At 41.9% G+C, this 26,112-nt stretch overlaps 1 protein-coding gene across 4 annotated transcripts; it reads left to right on the top strand.

Annotated features, from left to right (window-relative positions):
* The first annotated feature begins 6,059 nt into the window (after nt 1-6,059).
* Nucleotides 6,060-23,051, top strand: slc14a2 (solute carrier family 14 member 2). Of its 4 annotated transcripts, XM_064969677.1 has the most exons (11): nt 7,406-7,549; nt 8,587-8,655; nt 9,177-9,248; nt 17,396-17,591; nt 18,621-18,810; nt 18,897-19,025; nt 19,554-19,746; nt 20,371-20,518; nt 20,640-20,774; nt 20,905-20,954; nt 22,289-23,051. In XM_064969677.1, exons 4-11 carry the CDS (start codon nt 17,414-17,416, stop codon nt 22,646-22,648), a joined length of 1,383 nt encoding a protein of 460 aa, XP_064825749.1. In that variant the 5' UTR covers nt 7,406-7,549; nt 8,587-8,655; nt 9,177-9,248; nt 17,396-17,413; the 3' UTR covers nt 22,649-23,051. The 4 variants fall into 4 exon arrangements, with proteins under 4 accessions (XP_064825758.1, XP_064825734.1, XP_064825749.1 ...); XM_064969662.1 differs by lacking the exon at nt 8,587-8,655 and having other exon boundaries at nt 7,405-7,549; XM_064969686.1 differs by lacking the exons at nt 7,406-7,549; nt 8,587-8,655; nt 9,177-9,248 and adding an exon at nt 6,060-6,268.
* Nucleotides 23,052-26,112: the final 3,061 nt, after the last annotated feature.

Raw genomic sequence — 26,112 nt, 5'->3', positions numbered from 1 at the left:
AAAGTTACAATGGGTTGATAAGAATGAGAGAATGATGTATAGATCGATGAAGAAAACAATTAACAGAATATGAAGTTTCATTGTTCTGTATAAAGCCTCTTGCAGTGGGGGTTGAGAATCCAAGAGCCTTACACACAGTCTCACGCACGCATGCACACACTCACACACACACACACACACACACACACACACACACACACACACACACACACACACACACACACACACACACACACACACACACACACACACACACACACACAGACACACAGACACACACACACACACACACACACACACACACACACACACACACACATGGGGATGTGATTGGGCATTAGGCCAGAGTCTCTCTCTCGGAGAAGGAAACTCACATTCCTGTGATCATGAGTCATGAAGTATCAGGTTCCATAGACTATGGCAGGACCTTCACACAAACACACACACACACACACACACACACACACACACACACACACACACACACACACACACACACACACACACACACACACACACACACACACACACACACACACACACACACATACATTCTTTGGAATAACCTTTTTTCTGTGGACTCCCACTGCTCTGAATCCGTGTGTGTGTGTTTGGTTTTACCATTCTTGTGGGGACCAGACGTGCTCACAAGGATAGTCAAATAAGGAAAATTCAGTGGGGACATTTCACCGGTCCCCTCAATGAAAAAGGATACTTTATGCTTAGAGGTTAGGTTACAATTCGGATGAAGGGTTAGGGTTAAGTTGTTAGGGTTAGGGTTAGGTTAAGTGTTAAGGGGTAGGAAAATAGGATTTTGAATGGGAATCAACTGTTTGGATAGTAAAACATATGTGTGTGTAAGTCTAGTTTACAGGTGGTTCTTGTGTCAGTGCCTGACATAGAGAGATGAGTCGTGGAGGATTCTACAACAGGACAGAGAACAGAGAAGAGGACCATTGGCAGTGTTGAGCAAGACATCAGTCAGTCACCTGTCAGTCCAGCAGAGGGCAGCATCACTCCTTACCAGACTGGAGTTGACAAAACAGCCATGCCTCGAACCCTAACCCTAGCCCTTACCCGAGCTTCATTTCGGCACCCGGGTCAACCATTACCTCCGCCATAGCCCTAACTCCAACCCTAACCATTAATCTAGCTTCATGTCTGCACTCTGGATCAACCACTACCCCTAGCTATAACCATAACTTCAAATTCACTACACACACACTACATCATTTATAGCCTCCACACACACACACACGCTACTGACTTTATTTATAGCCCCAACATCACTTTCTAAGCTTCTCATTGCATGTATTCTTTACGGAATCATTATTGAATTTGAATCCTTGTAGTCTCACAAGGACTTTTCCCCTTCTTTCTAGGAACCAAAGGCCTTTTTTAAAAAGGTTGTTGGATCGGGAGCTATGCACATGTCAAAATCATGTTTACTCCATTGAAGAATGATAACTACTAGATGACTAGATGTCCGTTTGTGTAATTAGCGTAGCTCGTTAGGCCGCCTCGTTAAGGTGGTTATGTAACTCTAATTGTGTTTAATGACCAGACGACCCTGCCGGGGAAACAAACACAGGCGTGGGCGTTTAGATTCCTACATCCGTCTGCCTCACAGTGTTGAGTTGTGTGTGTGTGTGTGTGTGTGTGTGTGTGTGTGTGTGTGTGTGTGTGTGTGTGTGTGTGTGTGTGTGTGTGTGTGTGTGTGTGTGTGTGTGTGTGTGTGTGTGTGTGTGTGTGTGTGTGCGTGTGTATGTATTTTGTGATTCTGTCTATGACACACATGGAGACCCCTTCCCCCTTTCATATCAACACACACACACACACACACACACACACGGGGGCGATCAGTCTGAAAAAACAGAACAGACAAGGGAGCCATCACATACCGTGCACTGCTCACATGCTTACTACTCTGAAGAAAAAGACTATGATAAAGGTGTCAATCACAGGCGTGGCATTCCAGCTGGAATTACCTGCTTTCACACACACAGAATCCAAGAGCCTTGCCAATATCCTCACACATGTCTCATGCACACAAGTATGCACACACACACACATACACACCAACACACACAAACACACACAAACATATGTGAGTGCACATGCACACAGACACACATGCACATGCAGACACACACTCCCCAGCAGGTGACTAGTTCATAGTCTTCGAAAACAAGTAACAGAGGCACCTATCCAACCAACCAGATCAGGAATGTCACATCAGATCAGACCCATAGGTCGGCACACAATTGGCCCAGCTTTGTCCGGGTTAGGGGAGGGTTTGGCCGGGATAGGCCGTCATTGTAAATAAGAATTTGTTCTTAAAACTTCTTCAGGATTGGTAGGTCCCCTGCGGGACAGTTGAGCTAACGTAGGCAAATGCGATTGTTGTAAGTAACAAGGTTGTAAGTAACAAGAACATATCCCAGGACATAGACATATCTGACATTGGCAGAAAGCTTAAATTCTTGTTAATCTAACTGCACTGTCCAATTTACAGTAGCTATTACAGTGAAAGAATACCAATATAATTTCCCCCCCAAAACAATTCATACAACATAGCTCAGTATTTGCATTATTTATTTCATACAGTCATTATTGCTCATCTTTATCAAGGTTGTCAATAATTATGTACCTGACTACATGGTAGTTTGATTATACACTCCCCTCCGTATGTATTTGGACAGTGAAGCTGAAACATTTCATTTTGATCTATACTCCAGCATTTGGGATTTCAGATCAAATGTTTCATATGAGGCGACAGTACAGAATGTCACCTTTTATTTGAGGCTATTTTCATACATATCTGTGTTACAGTTTAGATATGAAAGCACTTTATGTATCTAGTTCCCCCATTTTAAGATCTCATAAGTATTTGAACAAATTCACTTATAGTGTATTATTAAAGTAGTTAAAAGTTGAATATTTGATACCACATTCCTAGCTAGCGATGACTACATCAAGCTTGTGACTCTACAAACTTCTTGGATGCATTTACAGTTTGTTTTGGTTGTGTTTTGGGTTATGGTGTGAAATTAATGTTTTTTTATTGTACAAAAGAATATAATATTTTCCTAAACGCTTGTACAGTCATGTTGATACTACCATGACTACAGACAATCATGAATTCATTGTGAATAATGATGAATGAGAAAGTTACAGAGACACAGATCATACCCCCAAAACATGCTAACCAGTCACCATTACCATTAACAGGGGAAGTTAGCATAATGTTTTGGGGGGTGCATGATATTTATGCCTCTGTGTGTGGATGTGTGTGACTCTTTATATAACGGGTGGTTTGGAATTTCCATTGTTGGAGTCTATCCTGCCCATGAAATACTAGACCACATACACATGACCACATTCATAAAAAGTGCCATTGTTTGCATCGTTACCGAGCAACGCACTATTACTACTACTACAACTACTTTTACAGATCCACTGTCTCATCTTTTATAATGCTGGTAACACGTTGTATAGAAACAATAATACACTCGGCTTACCCTCGTGGCAATGACCACATCATAGCCATGATAAAAATGTCATAACACATGGCCTCTCATGTATCATTGCTTGAGTAACTTTTCCAATCATCATCATTATTCATGAGGATCCACTCAAGATGATCTGCTATCATGGTAGTATCCACACTAAATGTAGAAGTGTTCAGAAACAAGTTATATTCTTATTTACAATAAAAGTGACTCCAAAATGACACAATACATTATTAACCATTCATTTCTAAATGGTTAAACATATGTATGAAAATACCCTCAAATGAAAAATGACATTCTGTACTGTCGACTCATATAAAGGATCTCGAATCCAAAATGCTGGAGTATATAGCCAAATGAAAGGTTTTAGTTTCACTGTCCAAATAAATACTTAGGGGAGTGCAGCTTATAGTGACTGTTGTTGGGCATAGTACTACGAGAATACATTAGAATAAATATGACCTGCTACACAAAACTTTGCGGAGAGCCATTTGAATGTAAACTTTTTTTTAAATCAAAATGCATTTTGGCAGAAATGCCTTCTGGAACACATGAACTTTCATGTGCCTTAATAACAAACGTGTATTCCATCTGTAAATACGGATAAAAGTGTTAAGTTATGAACCTAGTTGGTTTAGCCACGGAAAAAGTCAGAAACCTTCCCGCTAGCCATGATTGGCTGAAATAATGAGTGGGCTGGACATTCCGATAGATGAGTTCGGATTGGTCTGCCATAAAGCACACTTCTGTCTATAACATTAGCTGGTCAGTAGGTATAGGTTATCCTTTCCAACTTGACTTTTTGAAAGATATCACGTAGAAGAACTGCATGTGTTGCTCTCCACTTTCTGCAGGACCAAGTTTTGAAATCAGTGAAATTAGAGTATGATAGCTAAGGAGATGGAGAAGATTCTGGCTGGTGATTACAAATATGCAGATGGAGTCGAAAAGAAAACACACAGGCCCCCCCCTTGGGTTGTGCTGTGGCGGAGATCTTTGTGGGCTATACTAGGTCTTGTCTCAGGATGGTAAGTTGGTGGTTGAAGATATCCCTCTAGTGGTGTGGGGGCTGTGCTTTGGCAAAGTGGGTGGGGTTATATCCTTCCTGTTTGGCCCTGTCCGGGGGTGTCCACAGTGTCTCCTGACCCCTCCTGTCTCAGCCTCCAGTATTTATGCTGCAGTAGTTTATGTGTCGGGGGGCTAGGGTCAGTTTGTTATATCTGGAGTACTTCTCCTGTCCTATTCGGTGTCCTGTGTGAATTTAAGTGTGCCCTCTCTAATTCTCTCTTTCTTTCTCTCTTTCTTTCTCTCTCTTTCTCGGAGGACCTGAGCCCTAGGACCATGCCTCAGGACTACCTGACATGATGACTCCTTACTGTCCCCAGTCCACCTGGCCGTGCTGCTACTCCAGTTGCAACTGTTCTGCCTTATTATTATTTGACCATGCTGGTCATTTATGAACATTTGAACATCTTGGCGATGTTCTGTTATAATCTCCACCCGGCACATCCAGAAGAGGACTGGCCACCCCACATAGCCTGGTTCCTCTCTAGGTTTCTTCCTAGGTTTTGGCCTTTCTAGGGAGTTTTTCCTAGCCACCGTGCTTCTACACCTGCATTGCTTGATATTTGGGGTTTTAGGCTGGGTTTCTGTACAGCACTTTGAGATATCAGCTGATGTACGAAGGGCTATATAAATACATTTGATTTGATTTGATTTGATTTAGAAGGCTGTTGTTTAAAACACCTGTCTCCGGATTACATCTTCAAACTAAGTCATACCATGGCATCCAGGACAGAGAGTGAAGCGTCCATCCATGTTTATGGATAAGATGGTCTAGCTAGCTACAATTTCAGATATTACACATTTCTAATTTTGTCAGAAAGTCGTTTTCATTTCAAGTTAAAGTGTAAAGTCTTTGTCTTTGGCCACGTGACCAAGTTACTCAAAAACAATAGAGGAAAAATACTGGCTTCTTCTTACATGAGAGAAACAGACCGGGGAAACGTACAAGTTTAAGGCTCATACAGTGCATTTGCATAACGAAGTTTGTCATTTTTTACCACCATAGCTGTTCTCTCATTTGTGTCTGGACGTAGCTAGCAAGCTAGCCAACATTAGCCAGTTAGCTTGGGTGCTTGACTGCTGTTGTTAGAACAGAACACTTAAATCAACCCTTCTACTCGGCTAGAGCATCCAGTGTGCGCTCTGAAAGCACCGAGAGTGAAACGCTCTGAATTTACGAACGGACAATCTGACAACGCCCTGAGTTTACGAATGCCCAGAAAACACTCTGACACTCCAGACTGAATTTACAAAGACACCCGTAATAAAACCAGCCTTTGAAATCTTTGGTTGTTTTGTACATGGCATCATATGTGAATCCTTAAAGAGATGGGTGGGGCTAAAGCTTAAGAGGGTGTGAACGATGCTGAATGGGTGTAGACAAAGAAGAGCTCTCCGGTATGTGTACCAAAACATTCAAGGGTAATTTTCTCAGAAGTGATTTGACAAGTTTATCAACTTTCAAAGCAGAATTGCTTTCCCATTGTAGTATATGATATATCATTTTCTAGCTCTGTCTCTACTTTAATCCATTGTAAAAAACACAATTTCAAATTTTGCTGTATGAGACAAAGTCGAGCCGGTCTGTCACAGATGTTAGGGGTGGCAGGTAGTCTGGCGGGAAGCCTGGCGGATTGGAGCGTTGGACCAGTAACCGAAAGGTTGCTGGATTGAATCCCTGAGCTGACAAGGTAAACATCTGTTGTTCTGAGCAAGGCAGTTAACCATCTGTTTAGAGGGGTTGAGTTAAATTGGGAAGAAACATTTCAGTTTAAGCATTCAGTTGTACAACTGACTATGTATCCACCTTTCCTAATAGTTGCAGAGATTTAAATAGTTGAAGGGATGGGAATTCCTTTGAACAAACTCAGAGGAAGGTGTGAGTGAAGTTGCAGTTCACTTTGGTGCAATTTTCACATGTATGTGGTACATTTTCACAACCCTAAGCACAAAAATCTAAACAGATCATCCAAATGGCTCACGTTTCAAAACTCTAAACACATTTTCGAGTACAAAGTCACTTGTTCACTGCGCCAAATTACTCTTTCAATGTGGATGCATTTTCAATCTAAGTATCTAATGCAATATTCACTTTACTTTTTATATGATTTTCTTGCCATTTGTTAACAATAAAATGATGTAGTGCCTAGTTAATGCATAGAGCTACATAACTGCTGAACACTGTCAATTTCTATTTTTTTACCTCATAAATGTATACATTTGACATACATTTATGTTGGTTAAACAAAATGCTATATGGATGTGGCTTGAAATACTACATCATCATTCTACATCAACCAGTGTTCTTCAATGGAACAAAGTGGAAAGAGTCACTACCATTTAGAATAGTGTCGTGTAAAATGCACTGCTGAGATACCTGGGTTCTCATTATCTCAATATCATTGATACACCGTTACTTGATGAATTTCAAGGAGAAGGGTGATAGTGATCAGTTGGCAAGTCACATAAAATAGGTGATCTTAATCAATGTTGCATGCAATGCCTCAATGTCTGATCATTTGTCTTACGCATAAGGATAATGAAATTGTAAGAGTGACACATTTTTCTACATGCTCACAATCTGCCATTGGATTTAAAAAAATGAATTGTGCACTTCAAGTTTTATTGAAACACTGTATGGAAAATGATAAAACTCTCTCTATAGGGTAAATCTCTCACAGGTCAAAAGTCATGATGCTAACAGTTGTGTGGCTGGCTATTGGACGGGAACTGCTGATAGAACACCCATAGGTCAAGGCCATCTCTCTCGTACACACACACATTCCATATCAAAGTTAAGTTGCGCGTGGTTGAACGTTATCGCTCTTGTTCATCTAGAAGGAGAGTAGGAATGTTGTGCGGGGTATAAAAACAGTGATGGGAGCCCTGCTACAGCACAGCTTCACAGCAGCTGCCACACACAGCACCCTGCCCTACTGGAAACATATATGCCTGGACCACATCGCACAAAGGTAGGACACACACTGCACTACTCATCCTTCTCGTCTTCCTTTCTGTCTAAATGGAGGCAACATTTTCTGTCGTGCAGAAGGGCACAGATCTGTGTAAAAAAAAAAAGGGAAAGTTGGACATGCCAATACTACATCCTACGTAGAAAGTATTATATAAGGATAATGTTAAATAGTAACGTTCTAAAGAAATAAACAATTGCCATTCTTTAAGGTGAGGTACTGATGACAGAACAGAACAAAATGTTGGTTATAATATAAATCTCACTGCAAATGAGAAGACTGTGTGACTTTCATTCTCGCTTCTGAGCCTGTTTACATCATTTATTTCAAGTAGAATATTAATATGATAAAAGAAATGGAAAGCTTCAGAGCAGATGCACTGAGGCATGCATGTTTTGGTCCTTACACCTTGCTCTGAATGCATTCGAAGAGCAGTGTGAATGCAACTTTTTATTGGTTGCCCACGTTGTCGAGGGACACCTGTGTTTGACTCAATGTGTGCGTTCAAGAAGAAGTTGCATTCACACTGCTCTTCACACTGCCCTTCACACTGCTCTTCACACTGCCCTTCACACTGCTCTTCACACTGCTCTTCACACTGCTCTTCGAATGCAGTAGAGTTGCACCCCTTTCTTTCGTTTAGTTCACTGAGATTTATTTTTCTAAAGGGCACACTGTAAAAAGTGTTTTCAGCCAACTTTTTTAAAATCAAGGCAACCACCTACAATACAATTTCTAGTTCACTTAACTTTGGGGGACAGAAAAGTTCTGCCAACATGCATTCTTAAGTTGTCTCAACAGTTGAGTAAACTAGAAATTATATTGCAGCTGGTTAACCTGATCTTTTTAAAACGTTTTATTTCAAGTCCTCCTAATTTAACAATGTAAGAATATCCTCAGCTGAACTATTTTAACTCCATGAACTCAAACCCAGGTCCAGCGACTGTCCCCTTAGTCATTATGCCAAGAGATACGAAGTTGGATTACCTATAAAATAGCTGTTTGCTCAATTATGAAAATGGTTATGTTATCGACAGATGGCTGGTTGAAAGCAGACAGTGGGTTCTTACAAATTTGCTCTGACTAACCACACACCAGATAAACAGGTAAAACAATCTCACTAATGGTTTGAACAAATCCACTTCACTTTTTGATATATCTGGGTTAATGCATCATATTTCAGCCTCTAAAATAAATGTTTAAGTTGTAAACTGGTTCCTGACATGTAAATTGATTTTAAAAAATAAAGTTAAATACATCTTGCAGAAAAGCACACAAGGTAATATGTTAATGAGACACGTATTTAAGCCAACACAGTATTTTACGTTGCTGGTCTCAGCAAACTGAACTCTCTTGTGTGATCAACTCAGCTATTTGTGTTGTTATGGCAAACTTTCAGTTCAGTTTCACTATTTCAGTTCACTCAACATTGTTTTATTAATTAGGTTTGTGGAGTATTCCACACCAGCTCAACACCTTCCCATTTTGAAGTCCAGATAACTTAGATATTTAAGCTGAATTTACTTTTTACATGTTGAATTTGTTTTACAGTGCAGCACCTACACCAATTAGTGGTGTACACTAATATTATATAATAATATTTTTTAACATGACTTATCTTCTGTAGGATATTCCCAAGAATATCTCCAGTTTCTATAGTGCCTTAACGCAAGAACTTGCATCCGCATTCCAGTCAAAGGTAAGCCAGGTCATAGACGGGTCTTTGTGTGTCATAATCATGATGATAACATCAATCGAGAGCTCAAGTTCCACTGTGTCCACCTCACTAAGGACTTATCATGGTCCAAACACACCAAGACATGAAGAGTGTACGACAACACCTCTTCCCCCTCTGGAGGCTGAACAGATTTCGTATGGGCCCTCAGATCCTCAAAAAGTTCTACAGCTGCACCATTGAGAGCATCTTGACTGGCTGCATCACCGTGTGGTATGAAAACAGCTTAGCATCTGACTGCAAGGCGTTAGAGAGGGTAGTGCCTACGGCCCAGTACATCACTGGGGCCGAACTCCTACCTGTATACCAGGCGGAGTAAGGCCCTAAAAAATGTCAAAGACTCCAACCACCCAAGTCATAGACTCTCTCTGCTATCGCACAGCAAGTGGTCATGGAGTGCCAAGTCTGTGACCAAAAGGCACCTGAACAGCTTCTGCCCCCAAGACATAAGTGTGCTGAATGGTTCATCAGATGGCTACGCGGACAGTTTCTTTATCTTAACTGTATTACACTGACTCCCTTGCACTGGCTCTATGCACACACACTAGACTATATGCACACACTCACACATACTACACTTTACCTATGCTACTACTCTGTTCATTATATCCTGATTGCCTAGTCACTTTACCCCAACCCACATGCAATGTTCCCTATAAGCTGTATGTGTGTGAGGGTTCGCAGTAGCCTGAGACTGCCGGGCAGCTCCCAAGGACTGCCATGCAGAGCGTAGAATATTATCAGCCTACTGAGAGAAGCACAGGATTGATCTTCAAGTTTTTCCTGTTAGTTAACACTATCAACATTTCCCTTTGCTGTGGCAATTGTGAGAGAATCAAGGCAATATTAGCCACTTTCAATACATCATACCGAAACAAAATTAACTATGCAAGATATTTATTTGTAGGTAGAACCCAGGACTCTATTGGACTCTATTTCTCATGACTCTGTTGCACACGAGACCGTATCCTACACAGACCATGTGGCACAGCCAATCAGAGCTGCAGTAGGCCAATATAGACCATTGACATACAATGCATTCGGAAAGTGTTCATACCCTATATAAGTTCCCACAGTTGACAGTGCATGTCAGAGCAAAAACCAAGTAGAGGTCAAAGATCTGCACAGATCTGGGGAATGGTACCAAAACATTTCTGCAGAGTTGAAGTTCCCCAAGAATACAATGGCTTCCATCATTCTAAAATGAATGAAGTTTGGAACGTCCAAACTCTGACGGCAAACTGAGCAATCGGGGGAGAAGGGCCTTGGTCAGGGAGGTGACCAAGAACCCGATGGTCACTTTGACAGAGCTCCAGAATTCCTCTGTGGAGATGGGAGAACTTTCCAGAAGGACAACCATCTCTGCAGCACTCCACCAATAAGACCTTTATGGTAGACTGGCCAGACGGAGCCACTCCTCAGTAAAAGGCACATGAAAGCCTGCTTGGAGGTTGCCAAAAGGCCCCTAAAGGATTCTGAGCAACACGATTCTCTGGTCTGATAAAACCAAGATTGAACTCTTTGGCCTGAATGCCAAGCGTCACATCTGGAGGAAACCTGGCATCATCCCTATGGTGAAACATGGTGGTGGCAGCATCATGCTGTGGGGATGATTTTCAGTGGCAGGGACTGGGAGACTAGTTGGGATTGAGGGAAAGATGAACGGGGCAAAGTACAGAGAGATCCTTGATGAAAACCTGCTCCAGAGCGCTCAGGACCTGAGTAGGGTGAAGGTTTCCCTTCCAAAAGGACAACAACCCTAAGCACACAATCGAACATGTCTGGAAAAACCTGAAAGGAGCTGTGCAGTGATGCTCCCCATCAAACATGACAGAGCTTGAGAAGATCTGCAGAGAAGAGTGGGAGAAACTCCCCAAATACAGATGTGCCAAGTTTGTAGCAACATACCCAAGAAAACTTGAGTCTGTAATCACTGCCAAAGGTACTTCAACAAAGTACTGAGTGTACGTTCTGAAAACGTATGGAAATGTGATATTTCCGTTTTTTATTTTTAATACATTTGCAAAAATGTCTAAAAACCTGTTATTGCTTTGACATTATGGGGTATTGTGTGCACAGTTGAAGTTGGACGTTTACATACACTTAAAATACAAATCAAATCAAACAAGACATTTGTGGAGTGGTTGAAAAACAAGTTTAAATGACTCCAATCTAAGTGTAAATCAAATCAAAATTTGATTTACACAGGTTGGAGTCTGTCACACCCTGACCATAGTTTGCTTTGTATGGTTCTATGTTTTGTTTGGTCAGGGTGTGATCTGAGTGGGCATTCTATGTTACATGTCTAGTTTGTCTATTTCTATGTTTGGCCTGATATGGTTCTCAATCAGAGGCAGGTGTTAGTCATTGTCTCTGATTGGGAACAATATTTAGGTAGCCTGTTTGGTGTTGGGTTTTGTGGGTGATTGTTCTTGTCTTTGTGTTTGTTGCACCAGATAGGGCTATTTCGGTTTTCCACGTTTGTTGTTTTGTATTATGTTCATGTTTAGTTGTCTTATTAAAAAACATGAGTAGTAACCACCCTACATTTTGGTCCTCCTCTCCTTTAACTCAAGAAAACCGTTACAGAGTCATTTAAACTTGTTTTTTAACCACTCCACAAATTTCTTGTTAACAAACTATAGTTTTGTCAAGTCGGTTAGGACATCTACTTTGTGCATGTAGTAATATTTCCAACAATTGTTTATAGACAGATTATTTCACCTATAATTCACTGTATCACAATTCCTGTTGTTCAGAAGTTTACATACACTAAGTTGACTGTGCCCTTAAACAGCTTGGAAAATTCCAGAAAAAGATGTCATGGCTTTAGAAGCTTCTGATAGGCTAATTGACATCATTTGAGTCAATTGGAGGTGTACCTGTGGATGGCCTACCTTTCACGGCCTACCTTTGATTGACATCATGGGAAAATCAAAAGAAATCAGCCAAGACCTCAGAAAAAAATGGTAGACCTCCACAAGTCTGGTTCATCCTTGGGAGCAATTTCCAAATGCCTGAAGGTATTGCGTTCATCTGTACAAACAATAGTAAGCAAGTATAAATACCAAGGGACCACGCAGCCGTCATACCACTCAGGAAGGAGAAGCGTTCTGTCTCCTAGAGATGAACGTACTTTTGTGCAAAAAGTGCAAATCAATCCCAGAACAACAGAAAAGGACATTGTGAAGATGCTGGAGGAACAGGTACAAAAGTATTTATATCCACAGTTAAACGAGTCCTATATCGACATAACCTGAAAGTCCGTCCAGCAAGGAAGAAGCCACTGCTCCAAAACCGCCATACAAAAGACAGACTACAGGTTGCAACTGCACATGGGGACAAAGATTTTACTTCTTGGAGAACTGTCCTCTGGTCTGATGAAACAAAAATATAACTGTTTGGCCATAATGACCATCGTTATGTATGGAGGAAAAAGGGGAGGCTTGCAAGCCGAAGAACACCATCCCAACCGTGAAGCACGGGGGTGGCAGCATCATCTTGTGGGGTGCTTTGCTGCACGACGGACTGGTGTACTTCACAAAATAGATGGCATCATGAGGAGGAAAAGTATGTGGATATATTGAGGCAGCATCTCAAGACATCAGTCAGGAAGTTAAAGCTTGGTTGCAAATGGATCTTCCAAATGGACAATGACCCCAAGCATACTTCCAAAGTTGTGGCAAAATGGCTTAAGGGCAACAAAGTCAAGGTATTGGAGTGGCCATCACAAAGCCCTGACCTCAATCCTATAGAACATTTGTGGGCAGAACTGAAAAAGCGTGTGTGAGCAAGGAGGCCTACAAACCTGATTCAGTTGCACCAGCTCTGTCAGGAGGAATGGGCCAAAATTCACCCAACTTATTGTGGGAAGCTTGTGGACGGCTACCTGAAATGTTTGACCCAAGTTCATTGTTCATTGTTTGAGTATATGTAAACTTCTGATCCACTGGGAATATGATGAAAGAAATAAAAGCTGAAGTAAATCATTCTCTCTACTATTATTCTGACATTTCTCGTTCTTAAAATAAAGTGGTTATCCTAACTGACCTAAGACAGGGAATTTTTGCTAGAATTAAATGTCAGGAATTGTAAAAAACTGAGTTTAAATGTTTTTGGCTCAGGTGTATGTAAACATCCTACTTCAACTGTAGATACATGACGAACAAAAGCAATTTAATCCATTTTAGAATAAGGCTGTAACGTAACAAAATGTGGAAAAAGTAAAAGGGTCTGAATACTTCCGAATGCTCTGTATATGACCATTGCCATATATGGATGATCTGTGCCATTTAATTCAATCTGGACTGTGTTTACAGCTGTGGTCCTGAGTAGATGTGCTTGTTTTGGGATCAAAGCAAGAACTGAATGTATCCACTTATGCACATTTTTGTTCATATCCTTTGCTAGTTAGTGAGTTATTAGCCCAGTTATAGATCATTTGTAGTCTGCAATAGGGGAGTGATTGCTTCCTACAAGAGTATAGCATGTGTACCTTTCTAGACATCTTTTTTTTAAAGCAAGTCAGGTAAAGAGCTTTTTTTTGTCTTAAAGGGGCAGTCTTATATGTTGAGACAAGCTTGGATAAGCTGAGTAGCCAATAGGCAGAGGGTAGCATAATTTGTCTGATTCTCTGTAACAATGGTATGGGAAGAATAATACTTTTTTGCATCAAACAACACAATAACATTTTCAGTCACCTCCTTGTCTGAGTGACAAGACGATAAACAGGTTAATATCAAGCCCTGCATATTTTTTTCAAATGTCTCATTTAATATAGCCATACAGTGGGGCAAAAAAGTATTTAGTCAGCCACCAATTGTGCAAGTTCTCCCACTTAAAAAGATGAGAGAGGCCTGTAATTTTCATCATAGGTACACTTCAACTATGACAGACAAAATGAGAAAAAAAAATCCAGAAAATCACATTGTAGGATTTTTTATGAATTTATTTGCAAATGATGGTGGAAAATAAGTATTTGGTCACCAACAAACAAGCAAGATTTCTGGCTCTCACAGACCTGTAACTTCTTCTTTAAGAGGCTCCTCTGTCATCCACTCGTTACCTTTATTAATGGCACCTGTTTGAACTTGTTATCAATATAAAAGACACCTGTCCACAACCTCAAACAGTCACACTCCAAACTCCACTATGGCCAAGACCAAAGAGCTGTCAAAGGACACCAGAAACAAAATTGTAGACCTGCACCAGGCTGGGAAGACTGAATCTGCAATAGGTAAGCAGCTTGGTTTGAAGAAATCAACTGTGGGAGCAATTATTAGGAAATGGAAGACACACAAGACCACTGATAATCTCCCTCAATCTGGGGCTCCACGCAAGATCTCACACCGTGGGGTCAAAATGATCACAAGAGCGGTGAGCAGAAATCTCAGAACCACACAGGGGGACCTAGTGAATCACCTGCAGAGAGCTGGGACCAAAGTAACAAAGCCTACCATCAGTAACACACTACGCCGCCAGGGACTCAAATCCTGCAGTGCCAGATGTGTCCCCCTGCTTAAGCCAGTACATGTCCAGGCCCATCTGAAGTTTGCTAGAGAGCATTTGGATGATCCAGACGAAGATTGGGAGAATGTCATATGGTCAGATGAAACCAAAATAGAACTTTTTGGTAAAAACTCAACTCGTCGTGTTTGGAGGACAAAAAATGCTGAGTTGCATCCAAAGAACACCATACCTACTGTGAAGCATCATGCTTTGGGGCTGTTTTTCTGCAAAGGGACCAGAACGACTGATTGTGTAAAGGAAAGAATGAATGGGGCCATGTATCGTGAGATTTTGAGTGAAAACCTCCTTCTATCAGCAAGGGCATTGAAGATGAAACGTGGCTGGGTCTTTCAGCATGACAATGATCCCAAACACACCACCCGGGCAACAAAGGAGTGGCTTTGTAAGAAGCATTTCAAGGTCCTGGAGTGGCCTAGCCAGTCTCCAGATCTCAACCCCATTGAAAATCATTGCAGGGAGTTGAAAGTCTGTTTTGCCCAGCAACAGCCCCAAAACATCACTGCTCTAGAGGAGATCTGCATGGAGGAATGGGCCAAAATATCAGCAACAGTGTGTGAAAACCTTGTGAAGACTTACAGAAAATGTTTGACCTCTGTCATTGCCAACAAAGGGTATATAACAAAGTATTGAGATAAACTTTTGTTATTGATCAAATACTTATTTTCCACCATAATTTGCAAATAAATTCATTAAAAATCCTACAATGTGATTTTCTGGATGCTTTTTCTCATTTTGTCCGTCATAGTTGAAGTGTACCTATGATGAAAATTACAGGCCTCTCTCATCTTTTTAAGTGGGAGAACTTGCACAATTGGTGGCTGACTAAATACTTTTTTGCCCCACTGTACTTTTAACAAAACACATTGACTGCAACTGTAGGCTGAATGATAGAACAGCTATTTTCATGTTTCTCCATATTTTTTGATGGTTGGCCCCTTTGGTAGGCCTACATTATGATAAAATAGAAATTTGCTCATTGTGGAAAATAAATTAGAGAGAACATGTACAGCCAGTTTGCACTGTTTTGTGAAGGGAGTAGTACACAGCGTTGTACGAGATCTTCAGTTTCCTGGCAATTTCTTGCATGGAATAGCCTTCATTTCTCAGAATAAGAATAGAGTTTCAGAAGAAAGTTCTTTGTTTTTGGCCATTTTGAACCTGTAATCGAACCCACAAATGCTGATGCTCCAGATACTCAACTATTCTAAAGAAGGACAGTTTTATTGCTTCTTTAAATCAGCACAACAGTTTTCAGTTGTGCTAACATAATTGCAAAAGGATTTTCTAATTATCAATCATCCTTATAAAATTATAAACTTGGATTAGCTAACACAACGTGCCATTGAAACACAGGAGTGATGGTTGCTGATAATGAGCCTCTGTACACATATGTAGATATTCCATTAAAAATCATCCGTTTCCACCTGAAATAGTCATTTACAACATTAACAATGTCTACACTGATCTGATCAATTTGATGTTATTTTAATGAACAAAAAAATTTGCTTTTCTTTCATAACAAGGACATTCTTAAGGGACCTCAAACTATTGAACGGTAGTGTACATACTGTATTATCTCTATTAACTCAAGTATTTGGTATCCCGGCACATTGACTCAGTACTGGTACATTTTGTATACTGCCTCCTTATTGTTTTACTATTTCCTTTTTTTATTCAGCAAATATTTGTCTTCCTTTTTATCTGTTTTATTTTTCCATTATTTCACCATTATATCACTAGGCAAGTCAGTCAATAACTAATTCTTATTTTCAGTGACGGCCTAGGAAAAGTGGACCTTTGGAACAGACAGACTTTGGACCTTATCAGCTCGGTATTCGATCTTGCAACCTTTGCAGTGACTAGGTCAACCTTTGCGGTTACTAGGGCAACGCTCTTACCACTAGGCTACGCTGCCGACTAGTAAAGTCTGTAAAGTCTGTAAAGTGTTGTTATTAGGTGCAAATACAATTTGATTTGATTCGATTTGATTCACTTTGTGTGTGGTTTTTTAAGACATCACCAGGCTGCTCAGAGGGGTTGTTTTTAGGAGATTATGCACAAAGCGCTAACTAAAACAAAATAATAGTAGCTACACCTACTAAAATGTTGATGATGGAAAGTATGACAGAACAAGATAAAATAACAGGGTACACCATTATCAATAGAAATAACTGTACATACACTGAACAAAAATGTAAACACAACTTGTAAAGTGTTGGTCCCATGCTTCAAGAGCTGAAATAAAAGATCTCAGAAATGTTCGATACGGACAAGAAGCTTATTTATCAAAAATGTTGTGCACAAATGTGTTTACATTTGTAGGGGAAAACTCATTCTGATTGGATGAACCTAGTTCCCCAGTGGCTGAGCCTGGCTCCCGAGTGGGTGGGCATATGCCCTCCCAGGCCCACCCATGGCTGCAACCCCTACCCAGTCATGTGGAATCCATAGATTTGGACCTAATGAATTCATTTCAATTGACTGATATCCTTTTATGAATTGAAACTCAGCAAAATCTTTGAAATTGTTGCATGTTGCGTTTATATGTTTTGTTTAGTATAATATTTGTACAATTCACGCAGCAAGAGCAGCAGCCACTGATGGCCAACCCAGATCCAGAGGTGTCAGTGGGCGGGGAGCAGAAGGCGGCTCAGGGGGAAAACGCTGAGGCTGGGAAGTCTGCAGTCCACACCTGCCAACAGAAGGCCAAGGCCCGGATGCTACTGTTACTGTCCTACATCTCAGGAGACATGGAGGTGTTTGCAGAGTGGATGAAAAGTAAGTATGGATTATATTTTAACATAGCACTTCTCCAAATAGGCTAAGTTTATCTTTTTGTTTTTTTTTTCTTGTTGAATTTTTACCCCTTTTTCTCCCAAATGTCATGGTATCCAATTGTTGTAGTAGCTACTATCTTGTCTCATCGCTACAACTCCCGTACGGGCTCGGGAGAGACGAAGGTTGAAAGTCATGCGTCCTCTGATACACAACCCAACCAGCCGCACTGCTTCTTAACACAGCACACATCCAACCCAGAAGCCAGCCACACCAATGTGCCGGAGGAAACACCGTGTACCTGGCAACCTTGGTTGGCGCGCACTGCACCCGTCCCGCCAGAGGAGTCGCTGGTGCGCGATGAGACCAAGCCCTCCCTAACCCGGACGACGCTAGGCCAATTGTGCGTCGCCCCACGGACCTCCCGGTCGCGGCCGGTTACGACAGAGCCTGGGTGCGAACCCAGAGTCTCTGATGGCACAGCTGGCGCTGCAGTACAGCACCCTTAACCACTGCGCCACCCGGGAGGCCGGCTAAGTTTATCTTATATACAGTCAGTCAAAAACATTGACAAATCATTGAATAAAAACTTAATTTTTTAAATCACTTTGAGGTAATGAATTCAACAGAATGCTGAATTCATTATGCTTCTCCAGCAAAGAAAATGCATCACTCTATGTCCAATGGCAATGTCCATGAGCAGAGAAAACATGTCCAGACCGTCCCAAGCCCAGGATCGTCCCAAAAAGGACTGTGACAACACCGAAAAAGAAACACATTCATAATCTTTAGACAATGCAGCAAAGTATCCAATACAGCTCTGTTGAAATCTCTCTACAAATTGACAGCCTGTATAGGACCTGTGTTGGGGACTGTATGTACATGTATGTGTGTGAGAATACAGAAACCTGCATACAATGACCAGATTATCTATAGCTTTGTGTGCAAAGAAACATATATCATATTTTTTTCTATGAACATGACTCTCTCTTTCTCCCTCACCCGCTGCCCATCTCCATTCTCCCCCTCCAGAACAGTTCTTCCTACTCCAGCTGCTAGACTGGGTTCTCCGTGGTGCTGCCCAGGTCATGTTTGTCAACAATCCTCTGAGTGGCCTAGTGATCTTTGCTGGGCTGATCCTGCAGAACCGCTGGTGGGCTCTCAACGGCTTCGTGGGCACACTCTTCGCCACAATCTCTGCCCTCATACTGCAACAGAGCAGGTGTGTGTGTGTGTCTGAGCGTGCGTGCACGTGAGTGAACACGTGCGTATGCAATCTCTGACTGTGTGTGTCTGTCTCTCTTTTAGGGGTGCGATTGCAGCGGGGCTGTATGGTTACAATGGGATCTTGGTGGGGCTGCTGATGGCCGTGTTCTCTAATGCTGGAGAGTGGTACTGGTGGCTCCTACTGCCCAACATTGTCATGTCTATGACCTGGTGAGTTAGACTGTGCCACCAGATACCCATCAGATGAGCTGATAACCACCGTCTCATGGGGTTTTGCACGTGAATCAAACATGTGAATAATGTAATCTTTTCAGTACCAGGAAAAGATGGCTATCTGGCCCATTAAGATCGGAATCACATCATGACGTCAAACTGACCCACTTTTTTGCCTCTATTATTTCTAGCTTTATTCATGTCTGCCTCTATCACATCATCGGGTCAAAAGAACATTCCTGACTTTCTTTCTACCTTGTCTAACCAACTTTCACTAATGTCAGTTATTATGGTCCTGTCTTACTGACACATATCGAGCCAGTATCTGCAGTGCACTAATAGACTTGTGACAATCACCATTTCTCAGAACGGACAGGGAAATAACTTTCCTCCACATGGTAAAAAACAGATTTGACGATACCTGACTAGATTTGACCTCGAATGGGACTTGTGATTACTGGAGAGATGAGAGATTATTATGTATCATTGTGGTTGAGCAGCATACATTAACCTCCTCTCCTCCAGCCCTATAGTGTCCAGTGCATTGGCGTCCATTAACAGTCGTTGGGACCTGCCAGTGTTTACTCTTCCCTTCAACATCCTGGTATGTCTCCACATGGTGGCTACTGGCCACTACAACCACCACTTCCCTCAAGTCCTCATCCAGCCGCGCACAGAACTAGCCAACATCACCTGGGCTGAGGTCAACGTAGCTAAGGTAATAAACAAAGCAGGGTGTTGTGTGTGAATAAACAAAGCATGTGTGTGTTTCTGCGTGTTGTGTGGTTCAGGTGTATTCTAGAAACTTCCAGGCTGAGTCATTCAGTAGCTCTAGGAATCCCATCTATCTGGAATGGCCACATGCAAGAAATAGTTCACATACATACTGAGATTTTTGTTTTACTTCATTAGGCAAGTCAGTTAAGAACAGATTCTTCTTTTCAATGACGGCCTAGGCACAGTGGGTTAACTGCCTTGTTCAGGGGCAGAACAACAGATTTGTACCTTGTCAGCTCAGGGATTTGAACTTGCAACCTTTCGGTTACTATTCCAACGCTCTAACCACTAGGCTACGCAGCTGATGTAGGTTAGAGGTTTTGTCCGACTCTGAGAACTTTTCAAAATGACAAAAAATATGGATACATTCTTGTGCATGTGCTGAGGGCTTCAACCATCATACTATTTCTGTCCAATTCTGATTTATATGTGAGTCAGAAGGTGTGTTTGTGTCACTCACATCTGTGGTATGGTGCCTGTGGGTTTTGTTGACGTGATTGCCCCTGGCCACACACGCATGCACACACACACGCGAGTCTGATCACCTCTCTGTCTCTCTCCTCAGCTGTTCACAGCTGTGCCAGTAGGTATAGGCCAGGTGTATGGGTGTGATAACCCCTGGACAGGAGGAATCTTCATGGTCGCTCTCTTCATTTCCTCTCCCATCACCTGTGCTCACGCTACCATTGGATCCGCAGTTGGCATGGTCTCAGGTAGACACACACACGTACATAACCACCAGACTAGACACAACACGAGTGTTCCAGATGAGGTATTTGAAGTGGACAGTATTGTACAGCTGAGTGAATTCCAGTGTGGGCTCTTTTCCTGAAGGTCTGGCCCTGGCAGCTCCATTTGAGGCGATCTACTTCGGTCTGTGGGGGTATAACTGTGTTCTAGCTTGTATCGCTATTGGAGGGATGTTCTACGCTCTCACCTGGCAGGTACACCTGCTGGCAATCACCTGTGGTGAGTTCACACTGTAATGCCAACTGGGGACCTCTTGTCTCTGTGTCACATGACTGGTTAAAGGCCTTAAAGGTTTGGATGGGTGGTACTGTAGCAATATGACTGAATTTGACTGCCTTTTCTTCACCAGCTTTCTTCTGTGCATATCTGGGCTCAGCCATCGCTAATGTCATGTCCACAGTAAGTACAATGTTATGAGAATATGACAGTCATGCTGTTATCTATACAGTAGCCTAATTTCATTCACACAATGTGGGGCACATAAACACATTTTGAAAACACACTAAGACCGCATTCAACTAACTATATAAGGCTAAGAGCAAACAAGAAAATGTTAATTTAGAGGTGGCGTTCTTAGTGGCCAGGGATTGTAATGCAGGAAAACTTAAATCCGTTTTACCTCATTTCTACCAGCATGTAACATGTGCAACCAGATGGAAAAAAAACTCGACTCCACCTTTACTTCGACACAGAGACTCATATAAAGCTCTCCCTCGCCCTCCATTTGACAAATCTGACCATAATCCTAAATGACTACCAACCTGTGGCACTCACATCTGTAGCAATGAAATGCTTTGAAAGGCTGGTCATGGCTCACATCAACACCATCATCCCAGAATCACACTCCAATTCACATACCACCCAATAGATCCACAGATGATGCAATCTCTATTGCACTCCACACTGCCCTTTCCCACCTGAACAAATGGAACACCTACGTGAAAATGCTGTTCATTGACTACAGCTCAGCATTCAACAACATAGTGCCCTCCAAACTCATTACTAAGCTAAGAACCCTTCCTGACGGGCCGCCCCCATGTGGTAAAGGTATGCAACAATACATCTGCCACGCTAATCCTCAACACGGGGGCCCCTCAGGGGTGCGTGCTTAGTCTCCTCCTATACTCCCTGTTCACCCACAACTGTGTGGCCAAGCAAAGCTCCAACACCATCAGTAAGGTTGCCGACGACACAACGGTGGTAGGCCTGATCATCAACTACGATGAGACAGCCTATAGGGAGGTCAGAAACTCTCCTTCAACATGATCTAGACAAAGTAGATGATTTTGGACTACAGGAAAAGGAAGGCCATTCACATCAACAGGGCTGTAGTGGAGCAGGTTGAGAGCTTCAAGTTCTTTGGTGTCCACATAACCAACAAACTGACATGGTCCAACACACCAAGACAGGTGTGAAGAGGGCACGACAATGTCTATTCGCCCTCAGGAGACAGAAAATATTTGGCATGGGTCCTCAGATCTTCAAAAAGTTCTACAGCTGCACCATCGAGAGCATCCTGACTGGTTGAATAGCCGTCTGGTATGGCAACTGCTCGATATCCGACTGTAAGGCACTACAGATTGTCGTACATTTGGCCCAATACATTTTCTTAACTCTTGTAAGTAAGCGTTTCACGGCAAGGTCTACACCAGTGGTATTCAGCACATGTGACAAATAAAAATTGAAATCTCTTAAATCTGACTCTCTCTCGCTCCCTCTCTCTCTTTGTTCAGTTTGGCCTGCCAGCCTGCACCTGGCCCTTCTGTCTCTCCGCCCTCACCTTCCTTCTGTTTACCACGGAAACCAACACCATATTCAAGCTGCCGCTGGCTAACGTGGCCTACCCAGAGAGGAACCTGCGCTTCTTCTGGAAGCTCCGAAAGAAGGAGAAGCTGGAGAGAGAGGAGAAGGAAAGAGATGAGGAAAAGTGGAGGGCAAAGGAGCAGGAGCTGTTAGGTAACGATAAAGAGGTGCTGAGGATGGAGAGAATGGATGGCAAAGAGAAGGGTGATGGGATGGAAGGCAAGATTCAGGAGGAAGAGATGATGGAGGTGGCCTTGGGTGAAGTGAGCAGCATGGCAGAAAATGTCTGAGCTCATCAACAGACTCCAGATGTTTTACTATGTACATAGAGTAGCAGAGACTCAGGTGATGAAGGACAGATGGTGTTGTGTGTGTTTGTAGACGGTGTCTGAAGTGTTCGTTTTAGCGTTATACATACTGTATGTAACTTATCTTATTGTTTATTACTTCTGAAAAATGCCCAAAGCTCAGGTAACTAGCCCTCAGGTAACTAGCCCTCAGGTAACTAATCCTCAGGTAACTAGCCCTCAGGTAACTAGCACTCAGGTAACTAGCACTCAGGTAGGGCTACAGTAGGTCATTCCGGTGTATGGTATTATATCTAACTTTGCTATACAGGGGATATTACCACAGTTATGTACTTTCATACTTACTTGGTTTGAGTTCGAATAAAAGTCTATTTTTCTAACAAAAGCTCAGGGTAGTTGCTCTTTGAAAATGCCACCATCATATGTATCTTCGAGTAGTCACGGGACACACACACATACCAATCCTCATACACACAGTGACACACACCACCCTCAGACACACACTACCCATATAGTGGTATGCACTGTAAGAATGTATGGAGGTCAAGCCCATTGGCACACATACAATGGGCTTGACCTCACAAACCCTTATAATGGTATCAGGTAGCACATTCTCAACATGCCATTACATAATGCATAATTACTGTAGTTAATGTACTAGAATATTATTATTGAATGGTCAATTGGATAAGAGCTAGGGTGCAGCAGGGAAGTTGCAGTTCACCAGTGCAAATACTCTTAATTTAATAATAGGTCCCTTTTTTCTCAATTTCGGCCTGAATGACGTGCCCAAAGTAAACTGCCTGTTGTTGCTCAGGCCCTGAAGCCAGGATATGCATATAATTGGTACCATTGGAAAGAAAACACTTTGCAATATGTAGAAATTCCGAAGAAAAACCAACCAGAATTGTTTGTTTTTTTGAGAGCCCATGCTCTTACAATGGAAAGTATAGGGGCATCTGAATTCTAACTCCCAGGGTGTAATTCCTATGGCTTCCACAGGGTGTCAGCAGTCTATGTTCAAGGTTTCAGGCTTGTAACTTCCAAAACGAATAAGAAATATAAGTTTTAGTACAGGGACACAGTCTTGGAAATTTGTGTATGCGCGCACACGATGAATACGGAATGCACCTGCTAAGATCGGTTTCCTATTGAACATACTTCTTTCCGTAAGACATATTATAGTTTGTTTACATTTTAGTGTATCTGAGGAGTAAATAGAAACGTATTTTGACTTGTTGAAACAGAGTTTAGGGGTAGATTTTCAGATTCCTTTCTCTGCATGTTGAACGAGTGGATTACTCAAATCGATGGCGCCAACTAAACTGACTTTTTGGGATATAAAGAAGGATTTTATCTAACAAAACGACACTACATGTTATAGCTGGGACCCTTTGGATGACAAGATTTTTCAGAGGAAGATTTTCAAAAAGTAAGTGAATATTTCATCGCTATTCTGAATTTATTAAACCTGTGCCGGTGGTAAAATATTTTGATGTGGGGCGCCATCCTCAAACAATCACATGGCATGTTTTTGCTGTAATGGCTACTGTAAATCGGACAGTGAAGTTATATTAACAAAAATGTAAGCTTTCAACCAATATAAGACACTTGTATGTACCTAAATGTTTAATATCCATAATACATTTTTATGATTATTTATTTGAATTGCACGCCCTCCAGTTTCGCTGGAAGTTGTCCCGCTAGCTGGACGCCTAGCCCTAAGAAGTTGGGTACATAACATGTAGGGTTAAGGTAGCCTAGCAGTTAAGAGCGTTGAGCCAGTAACCAAAAGGCCACTGATTTGAATTCCGAGCCTGCAAGGTGGAAAAATCTTCCTTTCTGCCCGAGCATGATGTCAATTAAGGCAGTCCCCCGCAGCTCTCTGATTGAAAGTGGTTGGGTTGAGACACATTTCAGTTGAATGCATTCAGTTGTGTATGAAAATGTCATGTTTTAAAATTTGATGACCCAACACTGGTGGAAAATTCCTGACCTGTAAGCATTCTCCCAGTGCTATCAAGGGTGGCTGATCATCTCAATCAGGGCAACTCCATATATCAAATGCAATTTGGATTCAGAACTAACCATTCTACCGAAACAGCCAATTGACATTTTCTGGAGTGTATTAAATCTAAACTGGACATAAGTGGTGAAGTCGGTGATGTCTTTTTGGATGGCATTTGATACTGTGAATCACGAGGTCCTGTTATCCAAACTATCCTCCCTTCATGTGTCCACGGAGGCCATTATTTGGATGTATTCCTATCTGAAAAATAGAAGCCAAAGGGTTCGTCTGGGGGACACTAAGTCAGACTCTCTTTACTATAACATTGGGGTCCCACAAGGGTCAATATTAGGCCCCCTTCTGTTTACTATCTATATAAACAATTTCCCACTTGCTTGCCCACAGGTGAACATACAGATGGATACAGTCCTTTACGTACACTCAAAAAACAAACAAGTAAACAAGTTAACGGAAACTATGATACAGGTTTCTAAATGGATGACTGATTCTTGCCTGCATTTAAATATTGACAAGACTGTTTGTATGTACTTCTTTAAGAAAACCATTCATTCTTCCCAAAGAGCTGTTCTAGTCATTAGGGAGAATCTGAAAGTTGTGTCTATCTTCTGGTATCTCGGCGTCATTTTGGACTCCATGTCACGTTCTGACCTTAGTTCTTTTGTTATGTCTTTGTTTTAGTATGGTCAGGGCGTGAGTTGGGTGGGTTGTCTATGTTTGTTTTTCTATGAGTTGGTATTTCTGTGTTTGGCCTGGTATGGTCCTCAATCAGAGGCAGCTGTCAATCTTTGTTCCTGATTGAGAACCATACTTAGGCAGCCTGTTTTCATCCTTGATTGTGGGTGATGATACTTTCTGTTTAGTGTGTTTTGCACCTGACGGAGCTGTTTCGGTTGTGCTTTTTGTTTCATTGTTTGATAGTGTTCAGTTTAAATAAATAACATGAACAAGTATCACGCTGCGCTTTGGTCCTCACCTTCTTCCACCGACAGCCGTTACACTCCAACTTGACATTTAAGAAACGAGTAAAGAAGGTGGTTAACAGGTTCAAGTTCGGATTATCCAGCTTGAGGTTTATAAGACCTTGTCTTCCCCTGGAGGCCGCCAAACTATATATGCATGCTAGATCTCACATCTGAGATATTGCCTCACATGCTGGTCACAAGCAAGAGCTACTATTCTGAAACCAATTGAATAAAACTCTACAAACACTTACGATTTCTGATAATAAATCAAACTATTACCACCATTGTCACATCTTTCACAAACATAATTTATTCAATCTGGACAGCTTTAAGCAGTATGCAGATGCACGTCTTTTCTTTCAGACCCTGCATGGCCTTGCCCCTCCACCTCTACAATATTTTGACATATCGTGCTCAAGGAAAGCACCTCCAGGATAACAACGGCAGTAACTGCT

The sequence above is a fragment of the Oncorhynchus masou genome, chromosome 1, assembly GCF_036934945.1.
Source record: "Oncorhynchus masou masou isolate Uvic2021 chromosome 1, UVic_Omas_1.1, whole genome shotgun sequence".
Classification (NCBI taxonomy): Eukaryota; Metazoa; Chordata; class Actinopteri; order Salmoniformes; family Salmonidae; genus Oncorhynchus; species Oncorhynchus masou.
Note: the sequence above shows the minus strand (reverse complement) of the source record. Positions and strands in the feature narration are given on the sequence as shown.

What these genes read in the sequence shown, in the direction of transcription:
- slc14a2 (XM_064969662.1), top strand. Translation starts at nt 7,526, where the DNA reads ATGCCTGGACCACATCGCACAAAG. An exon ending in ATTGTCATGTCTATGACCTG is followed by an intron (nt 19,026 to 19,553) that starts GTGAGTTAGACT and finishes CCTCTCCTCCAG; the next exon opens with CCCTATAGTGTCCAGTGCAT. An exon ending in TCGCTAATGTCATGTCCACA is followed by an intron (nt 20,955 to 22,288) that starts GTAAGTACAATG and finishes CTCTTTGTTCAG; the next exon opens with TTTGGCCTGCCAGCCTGCAC.